The sequence below is a fragment of the Pongo abelii genome, chromosome 20, assembly GCF_028885655.2.
Source record: "Pongo abelii isolate AG06213 chromosome 20, NHGRI_mPonAbe1-v2.0_pri, whole genome shotgun sequence".
In the NCBI taxonomy this organism is placed as follows: domain Eukaryota; kingdom Metazoa; phylum Chordata; class Mammalia; order Primates; family Hominidae; genus Pongo; species Pongo abelii.
This window is the reverse complement of record NC_072005.2, coordinates 21493902-21509201: the sequence shown is the minus strand read 5'-3', so window position 1 is coordinate 21509201 and position 15300 is coordinate 21493902. Positions and strand designations below refer to the sequence as shown.

Sequence of the window (15300 nt, the reverse complement as noted above, 5' to 3'; positions counted from 1 at the left end):
CCCCCACTTGAGAAATATTAATCCAATGTTATGATCACTTGCAAAATTTGATTCCTCATGCTGGTTTAATTATCACTCCTGACAAAATTCAGACTACTACTCTTTACTCCTACTTGGGGACCTTAGTAAACGGCACTACTATTGTGCCACAGAAAGTAACCATACATAGGGATCAACTAAAAACATTAAATGACTTTCAAAAATTACTAGGGGACATTAATTGGATACAACTTGCTCTAGGCATTCCTACCTATGCCACAAGTAATCTGTTTTCTATTCTTAGAGGAAATCCTAGTCTTAATAGCCCTTGGCAATTAACAAAGCAGGCTGTGGCAGAGTTACAACTAATTGAGAAGCAAGTCCATAAAGCTCAAATAAATAGAATAGATCCAGAGAAGACTCTAGATTTGCTAATTTTTTCAACTCAGCATTCACCTACTGGTGTTATTGTCCAAAAACAGGACTTAGTAGAGTGGCTTTTTCTTCCACATACTAATTCATGGACTCTAACTCCTTATTTAGATCAAATTGCTACTATGATAGGAATTGGGAGAACTCGGATTGTTAAATTACATGGATATTATCCTGGAAAAATTATGTCCTTCTCATGAAGGCACAAATACAGCAAGCTTTTATAAATAGTCTTACTTGGCAAACTCATTTAGCTGACTTTGTGGATATTCTTGATAATCATTTTCCTAAAATGAAGCTGTTTCAGTTTTTGAAATTAACTAATTGGATTCTCCCTAAAATAACTAAATTTAAGCCAATTGAAGATGCTGAGAATGTTTTTACAGATAGGTCTAGTAATTGTAAATCTCCTTATTCTGGCTTGAAAAGTAAAGTTTTCCAGATGCCCCATACTTCAGCTCAAAAGCAGAGCTTGTAGCTGTAATTGAGGTATTGACTGCTTTTGATATGCCTATTAATGTGATTTCTGATTCTTCGCACATGGTTCATTCCACACAGTTAATTGAAAATGCTCAGTTACGATTTCATACAGATGAACAACTGATTATTTACACAACTGTAAACAGCAGTTAGAAGTAGAATGCACCCTTTTTACATCACTCACATTAGGGCTCATACAGCTCTTCCAGGACTTTTGATTAAAGGGAATCAAATGGCTGATTGCCTAGTTGCTAATGCAATATCTAATGCTAGACATTTTCACAATTTAACCCATGTTAATGCCTCTGGTCTCAAACGCAGATACAGCATTACCTGGAAAGAAGTTAAACTATTATCCAGTGATGCCCAACTTGCCAAATGGTACATTCCTCATCTTTTACAGGAGGAGTTAATCCTCAAGGATTGGAACCTATAGCTCTTTGGCAAATGGATGTGACACATGTTCCCTCGTTTGGGAGACTAGCTTATGTGCATGTATGTGTAGACACTTTTCTCACTTTGTCTGGTACATGCCAAACAGGAGAGTCTTCTGCCTATGTTAAACATCATCTTTTGCAGTGTTTTGCGGTGATGGGCATTCCAGTTTCTATTAAAACAGATAATACCCCAGGCTATACTAGCCAAGCTCTAGCTACATTTTTCTCTATGTGGAATATTAAACACATTACTGGTATCTCATACAATTCTCAAGGACAAGCCACAGTGGAAAGAATGAATCTCTCCCTAAAACAGGAGTTGCAAAAGCAGAAACAGGGAGACAGAGAATATGGAACCCCACAGATACAATTGAATCTAGCATTATTAACTTTAAATTTTTTGAGCCTGCCCAAAGGCCAGATGTTATCAGCAGCTGAACAGCATCTATGGAAACCAGTTGCAAAGACAGAAGCAGAGCAACTGATTTGGTGGAGAGATCCAATAACAAAAAGTTGGGAAATAGGTAAAATAATAACTTGGGGTAGAGGTTATGCTTGTGTTTCTCCAGGACTGAATCAACAGCCAATTTGGATACCATCAAGACATCTGAAACCTTATCATGAGCCAGATGCCAACGAAAAGACTCTGGGAGGATCCTGAGGACCCCTGGTTGCAGCCATGTTGAGAGTGACACTGAGGAGGACCCCAACTGTCATGAGCAACACCCATTGAACACAGCCACCCATCTGGGGACAAATCAAGAAGCTGTCACAGATGGCAGAAGAAAACCTGAGGAAAGTGAGACAACCAGTCACAACGAATAATTTAATGGTAGCTTTGATAGTGATTATCACCACTGCTGTGAGTATTCCTTCAATAAGGGCTGACACAGAGAACAATTATACTTATTGGGTATATTTATCAATCTTGGCTGGCAATAATGCCTGGATGCAATCACTTTATGACACAGTTACACATGCTTTCTGATCTCAGTATTTACCATAATAAATCTGCTCCTATAATTGAGTCATACCACCCTCAAAAACCTATTTGTAAACAGGATTGGACCCAGTTAGAAAAAATGAACCTACTAGTTTAGGAAGATTGCATTGCAGAACAGGCAGAGATGCTGTGCAATGATTCCTATGGAATCATTATTAATTGGTCTCCTAAGGGGATATTTAGCTTGAATTGCACCTCTCAGTCTGCATGCCACACCCACACTATGTTCAGCTGGTCTGAACAAAATGGTCAGATGGTATATAATAAGAAGTATGGCAACAGTTCCTATTATCTGGAACCATGGCAGTATAGTGGCACCTCAACCTCAAGTGATATGGCCCACTCAAGGAGCTTAACATAACGATTTAAAATTAAAAGAACAAATACTTAAAGCATCCCAGGCACACCTGACCTTAATGCCAGGAACGAGAGTGCTTAAAGGAGCTGAAAATGGATAAAAACACGTGGAAACTCTGTAACTTCAATGATGATTGTGCTTTTAATCTGTGTTGTTTGTCTTTGTATAGTCTGCAGATGTAGATCCTGACTCCTGTGAGAAGTAGCTCACTGTGACAAAGCTGCCTTTGCTTTTATCAATTTGCAAATCAGAGAAGGGGGACATGTTGGGAGCAGGCCTCCCAAAATCTGGCCATATACTGGCTCCAAAACTGGTCATAAACAAAATCTCTGCAGCACTGTAACATGTTCATAATGGCCCTAATGCCCATGCTGGAAGGTTGTGGATTTACGAGAATGAGGACAAGGAACACCTGGCCTGCCCAGGGTGGAAAACTGCTTAAAGGCATTCTTAAGCCACAAACAATAGCATGAGAAATCTGTGCCTTAAGGACATGTTCCTGCTGCAGTTAACTAGCCCAACCTGTTCCTTTAATTTGGCCCATTCCTTCATTTCCCATAAGGGATACTTTTAGTTAATTTAATATCTATAGAAACAATGCTAATGACTGGTTTGCTGTTATTAAATATGTGGATAAATCTCTGTTCGGGGCTTTCAGCTCTGAAGGCTGTGAGACCCCTGATTTCCCACTTCACACCTCTATATTTCTGTGTGTGTGTCTTTAATTCCTCTAGCACTGCTGGGTTAGGGTTTCCCCAACTGAGCTGGTCTTGGCAAAGGCAGGTGGATCACCTGAGGTCAGGAGTTCAAGACCAGCATGGCCAACATGATGAAACCTCATCTCTACTGAAATTACAAAAAATTAGCTGTATGTGGTGGCAGGAGCCTGTAACCCAGCTACTCAGGAGACTGAGGCAGGAGAATCACTTGAACCTGGTGGTGGAGGTTGCAGTGAGCTGAGATCATGCCAATGCACTTCAGCCTGGGCAATGAGCAACACTCCATCTCAAAATAAATAAATAAACAAACAAACATAAATAAAAAAATAAGTGTTTGTGTTTGTGTGTGTTGGGGTGGTGACTATTATAAATTATTAAAATAGGTTATGACATCTTTCCTTTGTCAAACATATAAACATGAGAAAACAATCAAAACTGCATGTTTTCTGCTATCCCATGGGCCATTTAAACATTTACACAGAAATTTTATTGAATTGTCCCTTATAACGCATGTTTTCTTAAAGTAGAAAAGCTTTCTGATGTAAGAAATCTGCTGTTATACCAGTAGCTAAAAGGATATAAGGAAATGTTTCTCTCACGGGACATTTCTGAAAAAGTCTGCAATGATAGAGATACTTACTTCGCTAGACAAGTTTTCAAAATGTTAAATAAGGTGTAATGGATACAATAGTATGAGAAAAGCTAACTAAATTGACTGGATTGCTTTTATAATTGCAGATTGATGACAATCACATACACTTAGAGTGAAAAAAAATGTGTTGACCCTCATAAAATAGTCACTGGAAGGCCTATGCAACTAAAAATAGATCCTAATGTATCTTCTGTTACTGAAGTCTAGTATGACTAAATGCAGCAAGACTTTAATGCATTATGATGAAGCATATTTTCACCAGGTAAAGAAAGCCCTTTTAACAGTCTACTGACTGAGGACAGTAAGTCTTTATAATCTACAACCCAGAGATTAAATCTGCTTGCCATCTACACTGCAGTAAGACTTCAGGACCTTGAAACTTGGGTTCATAATCTCACAACTCAGAAGCAGACCTCCAAACTCTTACAATTTTATACCCATTGGAGATCTTAAGGTAAAGCTAACTAGGAATGTTTCTCCTCAAAAGGAGATGTCATCCTTGATGTAGATCGCTATTTTCACAAAATCAAAAATCAAGACATTTCTGCTATCATGACACTCTTTGTTCACTGTTTTTTGTCTGTCTGTTTGTTTTTTGGGTGTTTTTTTTTTTTTTTTTTGCCTCTGCAAATAAAAGAAATAAAAGACTGGCATGGTGGCTCATGCCTGTAATTCCAGCACTTTGGGAGGCTGAGGCAGGTGGATCACCTTAGGTCAGAAGTTCAAGACTAGCCTGACCAACACGGAGAAACCCCATCTCTATTAAAAATACAAAATCAGCTGGGTGTGGTGGCATGTGCCTGTAATCCCAGCTACTCAGGAGCCTGAGGCAGGAGAATTACTTGAACCCAGGAGGCAGAGGTTGCAGTGAGCTGAGATCGTGCCATTGCACTTCAGCCTGGGCAACAAGAGTGAAACTATGTCTCAAAAAAAAAAAAAAAAGAAAAGAAAAAGAAAAAGAAAAAAGGGATCTCTTGTGTGCACTCATGGGTTTTATTTTTATATGTAGAGGATTTTGCAGTCAAGCTTATCTATGAACAAACTTATGCCTTGATAGATTAAAGGTGAAGGGCCAATGTGGGTGAGACATTTTAATGGGACATTTGTTGCCTCATAACATCAGAAACAGAATATTGGTCCATTGCTCTTAACTTACTTCATAAGTTAAAGAGAACTTATTCAGAATAGGATAAAGAGCATTGCCAGGAGGCCATTACTCTTCTGAATGAGCACATTTGGTAGGTTATTTTTTTCCATGGTTTAGAGTAAATGAGACAATGGTTAGAAATTTATCCCCCATAATAGGGCTCTATAGCAGATTCTAGTCTAAGAATTATGGATACACTATTGTAGAAAGTAAAAAGTCTCCTCTTCAAAGTTTCCCTTCTTGTTAAAGAATAATTTGTAAGTATTAAAAGTAATAGTTTCTTTTAAAGACTAACTTCCTTCAAGCCTCCTTTCTTTGTGCTAATAACTCTTTGTTAAGCCCTATCCTATGTAGCTGCTAGACATGCTAACAGGCACATAGTACATTCTGCGTCCTTGTACCCTAACCAAGATATTTGTGCTGGACATGTTCACAGGCACATTCCAGCTCACAGCCTATGCCCCTTCCCTATTTGGCATAAACAACTTCCTCCTTTCGTTTGCTCTCCCTTGCCTTTACCTATTTAGGAAAGTTTTAAATGATTAGTCAGTTGGGCTAACTTAGATTGTGTGGTCCAGCTCCATCTAATGGAGACAGGATGCAGTAGCAGGGACAAGCTGCATAAGGGATAAAAATTGTTTCCCTCCTTTGTTCAGGTGTGCTCTTGCCATTGTTCCATTTGGGGAGCACCCATTCTGCAGAAAGTAAAATTGCCTTGCTGAGACAATTTTTTGTCTGAATGTTAAGTTTTCCTTGTGGTACCAAGGAACAAGCATTCTGTTTCTAAATAAACATTTTACTTATAACATCTATAGACTTTAAATTTTCCTCCTAAGTTTGTTCTAAATAATAGAATTTCTCTAGATTACTTACTGGATAAACAGAGAAGTATCTGTGCAGTTGCTAATACTTGTAGTTGCACATGGAGAAATACATAGAGTATTACAGAGATTCAGTTATAGGGGATTAATGAACAGTCTGCCTGGTTGAAATGAGCAGGCCATTTGTCTAGTTAACTATTTGACCCATTTAATTTCAGTTGGTTGTTCATGGGAACCCTGGCCAAAAAGCATACTTAAAAGTTGTGGTATTATTCTTCTGATAAAAACTGCTTCCCTCCTTTGTTCAGGTGTGCTCTCACCAGTCAAACCACAATGGAGAAACCCCATCTTTACTAAAAATACAACATTAGCTGGGTGTGGTGCTCTGATAGTCAAAATAGTGTCTCCCTTTTGCAGTGTATTCTCTCAAAAGTTATAAATGTTTGCATGTAGCCATCTCTAGAATGTCAAATGGTCTCTCTCTCTCTTTTTTTTTTTTTTTGAGACAGAGTCTTGTTCTGCCACCCAGACTGGAGTGCAGTGGCTTGATCTTGAACTCCTGACCTTGGGATTCACCCACCTCAGCCTCCCAAAGTGCTGGGATTACAGGCATGAGCTACCACACCCAGCCCAAATGGTCTCTCTTTAACTGGCATTAAAAAAAACTCAAAGACATATGTGAACATGGGGACACCATAACCTATGAATGACATTATAAGGACAAAAACCCAAAATAATAAAAACTGAGAGTGGCAATAAGACCCCTGAGTTTTGGTCGCACTTTGACCTATGTGAGAACTTAACCTAAAGGAGAAAATGTTTTAAACAAAATTATTGAAGGCCATCATTCTGGACCGAGCTTGTGCACTAGGCCCAAACAGACCAAACCAAACCAAATGGAGTCACTCGTGGTAAATGTGACATAATCAAACTGAAAATTTAAGGAAATAGGAAGATCTTTAGGATCTACAGGCCAGGTTTTGTTTTTCTTTTGTAAACAGCAGATTTGAACACAAGGAGGTCCCCTCTACTGTAATCCTTTAAAAAACTAACAACCTGAAGTCTTTGTTTCCACTTTTCAAAATCCACATTTCTGCTATTTTAAAGTGGAATTTGAGACTAATTAAGTACTTTTTGTTGTAGTTGTTGTTTTTGACATGGAGTTTCACTCTTATCACTCAGGCTGGAGTGCAATGACATGATCTCAGCTCACTGCAACCTCTGCCTCCTGGGTTCAAGGGATTCTCCTGCCTCAGTCTCCTGAGTAGCTGGGATTAGAGGCACCCACCACCATGCCCAGCTAATTTTTGTATTTTCAGTAGAGATGGGGTTTCACCATGTTGGCCAGCCTGGTCTCAAACTCCTGACCTCAGGTGATCCGCCTGCCTTAGCCTCCCAAAGTGCTGGGATTACAGGCGTGAGCTACCACACCCAGCCTAAATAAGTACATTTTTTTATGGTGACAGACTGATATCATTATCTAAAGTTCTGGTCTATTTCTCAACGTTAAGAAGATGTCCAAAAGGGAAAAATTAATAAATTATAGCCTAAAGCTGTTTCCTATTGTGTTTAATTTTGGTTAATGGGTTTTTTTAATATATAGTAAATGGAAACCTGACTGGATATGTAAATAAACTGTAACCCATTTTTGTACCAACTGCTGTGTCGTTGCCAATAAGAGGACATCAACTGTTCAAACCATGTTCAAATAAGGCAAATTCCTTGCTTTAATCAATCTTGCTGTTTCTGTACCTCACTTTCATTAATTAACTGAATGTCACTTTGCTTTTTCTGTCCATAAATATTTTTCCACCATGTGGCTGTGCTGGAGTCTCACTGAGCCTACTATGGATCCACAGTCTGCCTGATTTGCAAATTATTCATTGCTCAATTAAACTTTGTTAAATTTAATTTTATTTCTTTGAAATTTTTTTCTTTTAAAAGTTTTCCAATTTTTTCTACGATGAAAAATATATAATATGTTGTTCGGCTTTTTTTTTGAGACAGAGTTTCACTCTCGTTGCCCAAGCTGGAGTGCAATGGCAGATCTTGGTTCACTGCAACCTCAACCTCCTGGGTTCAAGTAACTCTCCTGCCTCAGCCTCCCAAGTAGCTGGGTTACAGGCACTTGCCACCAAGCCTGGGTGATTTTTTGTATTTTTAGTAGAAACGAGGTTTCACCATGTTAGCCAGGCTGGTCTCAAACTCCTGACCTCAGGTGATCCACCCACCTCAGCCACCCAAAGTGCTGGGATTACAGGTGTGAGCCACTGTGCCTGGCCCAAATTTTTTCCATGATGAAAAATATATAATGTGTTGCTGGGCTTTGATTTTTTTTTTTTTGGAGATGGAACTTTGCTCTTGCCACCCATATTAGACTTCAATGGCAGGATCTCCACTCACTGCAACCTCTGCCTCCTGGGTTCAAATGATTCTCCTTCTTCAGCCTCCCAAGTAGCTGGGTATACAGGTGAGCACCACCATGTCCAGATAATTTTGTATTTCTAGTAGAGATGGGGTTTCTCCATGATTGGCCAGGATGGTCTCGAACTCCTCACCTCAGGTGATCCACCCGCCTTGGCATCTCCAAGTGCTGGGATTACAGGCATAAGCCACGATGCCCTGCCAGCTTTGATTTCATAAACTCAGTCATTAGCTATTTTTCCAAATTATTTTATGTCCTTTCAAATTGCTTCTGCAATTTATTGTATTTATTTATTTATTTTGAGACAGGGTCTCACTCTGTTACCCAGGCTGAAGTGTAATGGTGTAACCAATCATGGCTCACTGCAGCCTCAACCTTCCAGGCTCCAGCAATCTTCCTGCCCCAGCCAACTGAGTAGCTGGGACTACAGACATTCACCATTATGCCTGGCTAATTTAAAATATTTTTTTTCATGGAGACAAGATTTTGCCATGTTGCCAAAGTTGCACTTGAACTCCTGAGCTCATGTGATTCTCCCATTTCAGCCTCCCAAAGTACTACGATTACAGGTTTAAGCCACCGTCTGCTTCTGGAATTTCTTGAGAGAATTATTCTCAATAATAAACAGTACCATACGGGCATGAATCTAAAGAACATCTGTCCTCTATTGTAGAAGTTCCACTTTCCAGGATTTCAAAGGACTAAGGCAGATTCTGTAATATTGTTATCTATGGTGGTGCATGGGCTTTGAAGTCAGACAGAATTTATTCTGAATCTCAGGTCAGCCACTTAGTAGCCATTAGTCTTTGGACAAGTTTCTTTCTGTGGAAGAGTTCTATAAACCACATATATTAAAAAGGGCAGAATAATAATGATTACCAAAATGGTAGCAATTTTTCATCCTCCTGTATTCTTGCCCATTGCCAGGTGCTTTTAAAGTTGTTCCATTGAGATCCAGAATCTGTTTTCTGAACACTAGATCTGGTGGGTCATACTTGCTCAGGGCAGTAGAAACCTGTGGACGTGACAGTGGGCTAGTTTGGGGCCCAGGCTCAAATGGTCTTGAATGCTTCTGTTTTTATTTCAAAATGCTGCCACCTCCATGGGAAAAACCCATGTTGACCAGTCAGAGAATAAGATACCATGGAAAGGAGAAAAAAGTTGCCCCTGTTGACAGCTCCAGAAGCAGAAACTCAATCCCAGAAACATAGCTGCTTAGTCAACAAGCAGCTGATGACACATGTCTAAAAATGCTCAGCTGAGACTAGAGAAATGGCCCAACTGAGCCCAGCCCAAATGGCTGACCATTTCAATTATGAGCTAATAAGTTTTGGATGGTTTGTTATGCTGCAATAGCTAACTAATACATGCACCCAGTGCAGACAGGATGCCAGGATTTAATGACAGATTCAGTACTACTTACCTTCTCACAGTGGACACCCTAAAGGTACTATTTTTTTCCTCTGATTTAGAGTTGGATGTCTTGTAAGGTAATATTGAGTAATGCAGAAATACATATAGACATTGTATTCATGTGATTGGTGCCTATACTCACACAGTACCTCATACCACAGGAGAGAATAGACAACCACAGCCTGACCATAAGGGCCAAGGCCAAACAGCAAGATAAGCTTGCCTTTAATCTATTTTTTTTCATATCTAAAAATTGGAGGTCAAGAGTGTGGACAGGCCTGAAGACATAGGGTTCTCTTCTCCTGCGGCCCCATCATCCTTTGTTCACTGTCTGATCTCTAGAAGGAAGGAGGGCAACAGGTGGTCAGCAGTGGTCTACCTGTGGTTATTTTATTCCTGTTGCCCTCTGCTCTTTTTTTTTTTTTTTTTGTTGAGACGGAATCTCGCTCTGCCACCCAGGCTGGAGTGCAGTAACACGATCTCAGCTCACTGCAACCTCTGCCTCCCAGGTTCAAGTGATTCTTCTCCCTCCCCAGTAGCTGGAATTACAGGCATGCGCCACCAGGCCCAGCTAATTTTTGTATTTTTACTAGAGACGGGGTTTCACCATGTTAGGCTAGTCTCGAACTCCTGACCTTGTGAGCCGCCCACCTCCGCCTCCCAAAGTGCTGGGATTACAGGCCTGAGCCACTGCGCCCGGCCTGTCCTCTGCTCTGTCTATGGCCATGATCTGTTCTATCCCCAGAACTGAAGAGAGATGTTGGTAGGGAGAGGCTCTCTCCTCACCTCTGGCAGAAAAGGGATGTTCAGGTCGTTCACCCTCCTGATGTCAGAGCTGCATTTCAATGTAGCAGCTATTGGCCCTGTGTTGCTACTGGGTGCCTGGAATGTGCCTGGTCTGAACTGCGATGTGCTAGAAAGGTAAAATACGAGTTAGTTTCAAACGTTTAGTTCCATATACATAGACACACTTCATTAATAATTATGTATTTCTCACATATTAAAATGACAATACTTTGGATATATTGGGTTAAATTGTTAAAATCAATTTCATTTGTTCTTTGTTTCTTTTTAAAAAACAGAGCTAAACTCTTTTTAAATTTGGCTACGAATTAGCCGGGCGTGGTGGCCAGCGCCTGTAATCTCAGCTACTTGGGAGGCTGAGGCAGGAGAATCGCTTGAACCCCGGAGGCAGAGGTTGCAGTGAGCGGAGATCGCGCCATTTCACTCCAGCCCAGGCAACAGTGCGAGACTCCGTCTAAAAAAAATAAAAATAAAAAATAAAGTTTGGCTACTAGAAAATTTAAAATTTACATGTGGCTCGCATTTTATTATTTTATTTTATTTATTTTTTATTTTTTTGAGACAGAGTTTCACTCTTGTTGCCCAGACTGGAGTGCAGTGGTATGATCTCGTCTCACTGCAACCTCCACCTCCCAGGATCAAGTGATTCTCCTGCCCTAGCCTCCCAAGTAGCTGGGATTACAGGCGCCTGCCACCATGCCCAGCTAATTTTTTTGTATTGTTTTAGAGACGGGGTTTCACCATATTGGCCAGACTGGTCTCGAACTCCGGACCTCAGATAATCCACCCTCCTCAGCCTCCCAAAGTACTGGGAGTACAGGCGTGAGGTACAGCGCCAACTTGTGGCTCACATTTTATTTCAGAGAATTGCCTCCTTTTTAAAATCTCAGGCTGTCTGCTCAAAGGACCAGAAGCCAGGAAGGTCACAAAATATAAAATTTTAGAACAATTGGGCCGGGCGCGGTGGCTCACGCCCGTAATCCCAGCACTTTGGTAGGCCGAGGCGGGCGGATCACCTGAGGTCTGGAGTTGGAGACCAGCCTGACTAACATGGAGAAACTCCGTCTCTACTAAAGATACAAAAAAATTAGCAGGGCATGGTGGCGCCTGCCTGTAATCTCAGCTACTCGGGAGGCTGAGGCAGGAGAATCGCTTGAACCCGGGAGGTGGAGATTGCGATGAGCCAAGATCGCGCCATTGCACTCCAGTCTGGGCAACAAGAGTGAAACTCGATCTCAAAAAAAAAATTTTTTTTTTTTAGAACAATTGTTATTATATCCTTTTCATTTGTGAATAGCCATATAGCATATTATTTATAAGGGCATATGACCTTATACACAAGATTAAAGGCAAACACCCTCTCGGGTGGGTCTAGCTCAGCTCAGAGAGGAAGCCTTGCCTGAAAAGGCTGCAGCATTGGCTGTCACACTTCATTCCGCCCAGCATCTGATCACATCTTCCCTCACTCAGGGCCTGAAGGGGCGGGTTTTAACATTATCCAATCAGGGACTCTGAGCTGGGGACAGTTCACTCAGACACGCAGCTGGACCGGACAGGTCGGCTTCCGGGTTTGGCGCGGCCTTTGTCTCTTGCTGCAGCTGGAGCTCAGGGTCTTGTCTTCACTGCTGTTTGTCCTGTGCTCCTAGAGGCCCAGACTCTGTGGCTCTGTGACCAGCAGGTATTGGGAGATCCACAGCTAAGACGCCAGGACCCCCTGGAAGCCTAGAAATGGTGAGAGTGCCGACCGACATCCCCAGAGAGGGGAAGGGCAGGTTGAAACCTGTGGGGAGTGGCTGTGGCGGGACTCAGGCCTCCCCGCAGTCATCTCCACAATCTGCGCTCCGAGTTCTCCTTGCCTAGCTCGGCCTCAGTCCCCTTCAGCCATAAGATGGCGGCTGCGCCGACAGCCGGGCCCCCGGGCGTCCTGTCTCTTCCCTGCGCAGTGACTGTGCCCTGGCCTGCAGCACTCTCTGGGCAGCTCTGCACGGGCAGCGCCGCGCCTCTCCCAGATTGTGCAGGGACCATGGGAGGGTCGTCAGGGGAGAATCCTGACTTGGGGTCGGGTTCATGAATGGGAAGAGCTTTGGTCCATGGGGTTCCCAGTTCCTATTTTCTCCTATTAAAAATTTGTGGCAGTCATCGCAAAAAATATTAAAGAATTTAATGAAAGAGTGATTCAATAATAATAGAGCACAAAAGTATGTTTTGTAGTTTGTGATTCATGGGAGGAGCTTGAAGGAAAGACTTTTTATAAGGTGCATGATGAAGAAAACTATATTTAATAATTGGTTAGGTACATTTACGTAGCAGTTGCTGTTAAGTAGAAACCCGGGGACTAGAGCCTCCTCAGTGTAATTGCCTGCCACTTAATTATTCTCACACTCCACAGGGGACTGATTTTCCCCTGCATTTTTCACATGCATTCCAAGCAGGGTCTCAAGTGTACCTCCCAGCCCCATTCCTCCAGCCTAACTCTGGCCTGCAGTTAGATTTAAACTGCAAATAAACTAAAATACTAAATTTCCAGTTCCTTCTGACATTTCCAAGTGCCAACTTCCCTTTCCTAATTCACATTCTCAACTGTTTTTCCTTTAGTGTACATTTTTGATACTGTATTTTAGTTAATCATTTTTTGACAAAGCATTGGATGGCACTTAAAATTGTTTTCTGTTTGAAAATATTTCTCATGAGAAGAAAGCAAAAAATAATTCCCTGACACTGTATTTTATGAAATTTCTATGCTTTTTTTCTTTTTTTTTTTTTAATCTTCCTTAGGCACAGAAATCTTATCAGAATATTTGTTTTCGGGTGAAGGTTTTTCTTTGGAAACTTCATGGAGTGATGTGTCTTCAGCCAGGCTTCAGTTTTTTCCTGGTCCTGGGTTTCAGTACTGTCTCGAGTAAACCAAGATACATATCATGACTTTTTCTGCTAGAGTGTCTAGTGAATATCAGCTCCTGGGTCATTTTCTCCCTGAGGACAACCTGAGGTATGGAGTGTAGCTTCTCAAGGGAGCAGGTGGATGCCCTGGGGCTGAAAAGCTACTCTTCCTTTGAAAAGCTAACCCCTTGAGACATTAAGATTGTCTTCACCCAACCCAGCTTTCATTTCTTGGAGACACAATGCTGGTCAGCCAATGAAATGCTGGTATTGAGGAGAAAACACAGAAATAATTTCTGCCCTCTGAATTCTCTAAATTTTGTGGAAAAAAAAGTATCCCAAAAGACAAAGAAAAACCTGACCCAAGTGAGATGGTGCAAGAACTTACAAAGTAAAATGCACCTGGGACATAGTGTAATGTCTCCTGAGAGGATGGTTATTGAGCACTTAAGGTGAGCAGAATGGGGTGGGTATCAGTCAGACACATCTGTTTTCTTTCTTTTCTCTTTTTTTTTTTTTTGAGATGGAGTTTCACTCTTGTTGCCCAGGCTGGAGTGCAATTGCGTGATCTCGGGTCACCGCAACCTCCACCTCCCGGGTTCAAGCGACTGTCCTGCTTCAGCCACCCGAGTAGCTGGGATTACAGGCATGCGCCACCACACCCAGCTAATTTTTTTGTATTTTTAGTAGAGACAGGGTTTCTCCACGTTGGAACTCTAGACCTCAGGTGATCCGCCCTCCTTGGCCTCCCAAAGTGCTGGGAATACAGGTGTGAGCCACCACGCCCAGTCTAGACACATCTGTTTTCTAATTAGCACTACCACTCCCTGGGTTTGTCACCTTGAAAAGATTTGTTCACTTATGTTGACTTCCATTATTTAACTGTAAATTGCATTTTATTAGTAGGACTTGGAAGGTAAGAAAATATTAACAAAGGGCATAAAAGAGGTGATTTCAGAAAAAAATTAATATTAATCATGTATTTTATTTGTGAGAAATTCTCATTTAAGTTTTCCTTTCTTAGAGTAAGTTTAGAAATTTTCTCAGATGTATTTTTTGTGAATATATATGTAAACAAATATATATATATTTATATTTATATTTAATATGGACTCTTGCTCTTGTTGCCCAGGCTGGAGTGCAATGGCACAATCTCGGCTCACTGCAACCTCTGCCTCCCGGGTTCAAGCAATTCTTCTGCCTCAGCCTCCCGAGTAGCTAGAATTACAGGTGGGCGTGCCACCATGCCCAGCTAATTTTTGTATTTTTGTAGACAACGGGGTTTCTCCATGTTGGCCAGGTTGGTCTCAAATTCCTGATCTCAAGTGTTCCACCCGCCATGGCCTCCCAAAGTGTTGAGATTATAGGCATGAGCCACCGTGCCCAGCCTATTTTTTATATATATATATATGAGATTTTGGTGCACCCATCACCAGAGCATTATACACTGCACCATATTTGTAGTCTTTTATCCCTCGTCCCCCTTCCACTCTTCCCCTCAAGTCCCCAAAGTCCATTGTATCATTCTTATGCCTTTGCATCCTCATAGCTTAGCTCCCACATATCAGAACATATGATGTTTGGTTTTCAACTCCTGAGATACTTCACTTAGAATAATAGTCTCTAGTCTCATCCAGGTTACTGCAAATGCTGTTAATTCATTTTTTATGGCTGTGTAGTATTCCATTGTATATATATACCACAGTTTCTTTATCCACTCATTGATTGATGGGCATTTGGGTTGGTTCCA

General features: G+C 41.3%; 1 protein-coding gene across 2 annotated transcripts in view; it reads left to right on the top strand.

Annotated features, from left to right (window-relative positions):
* The first annotated feature begins 12160 nt into the window (after window positions 1-12160).
* Window positions 12161-15300, top strand: part of LOC100437729 (zinc finger protein 708) — a 63643-nt gene continuing 60503 nt past the window's right edge. The window contains exon 1 of one of the 2 annotated variants that reach the window (XM_054540044.2): window positions 12161-12401. In XM_054540044.2, coding sequence (XP_054396019.2) covers window positions 12399-12401 — 3 coding nt within the window. In that variant the 5' untranslated portion in view covers window positions 12161-12398. The remainder of the gene's footprint in view (window positions 12402-15300) is intronic. The other variant, XM_063720032.1, reaches the window with a different exon arrangement.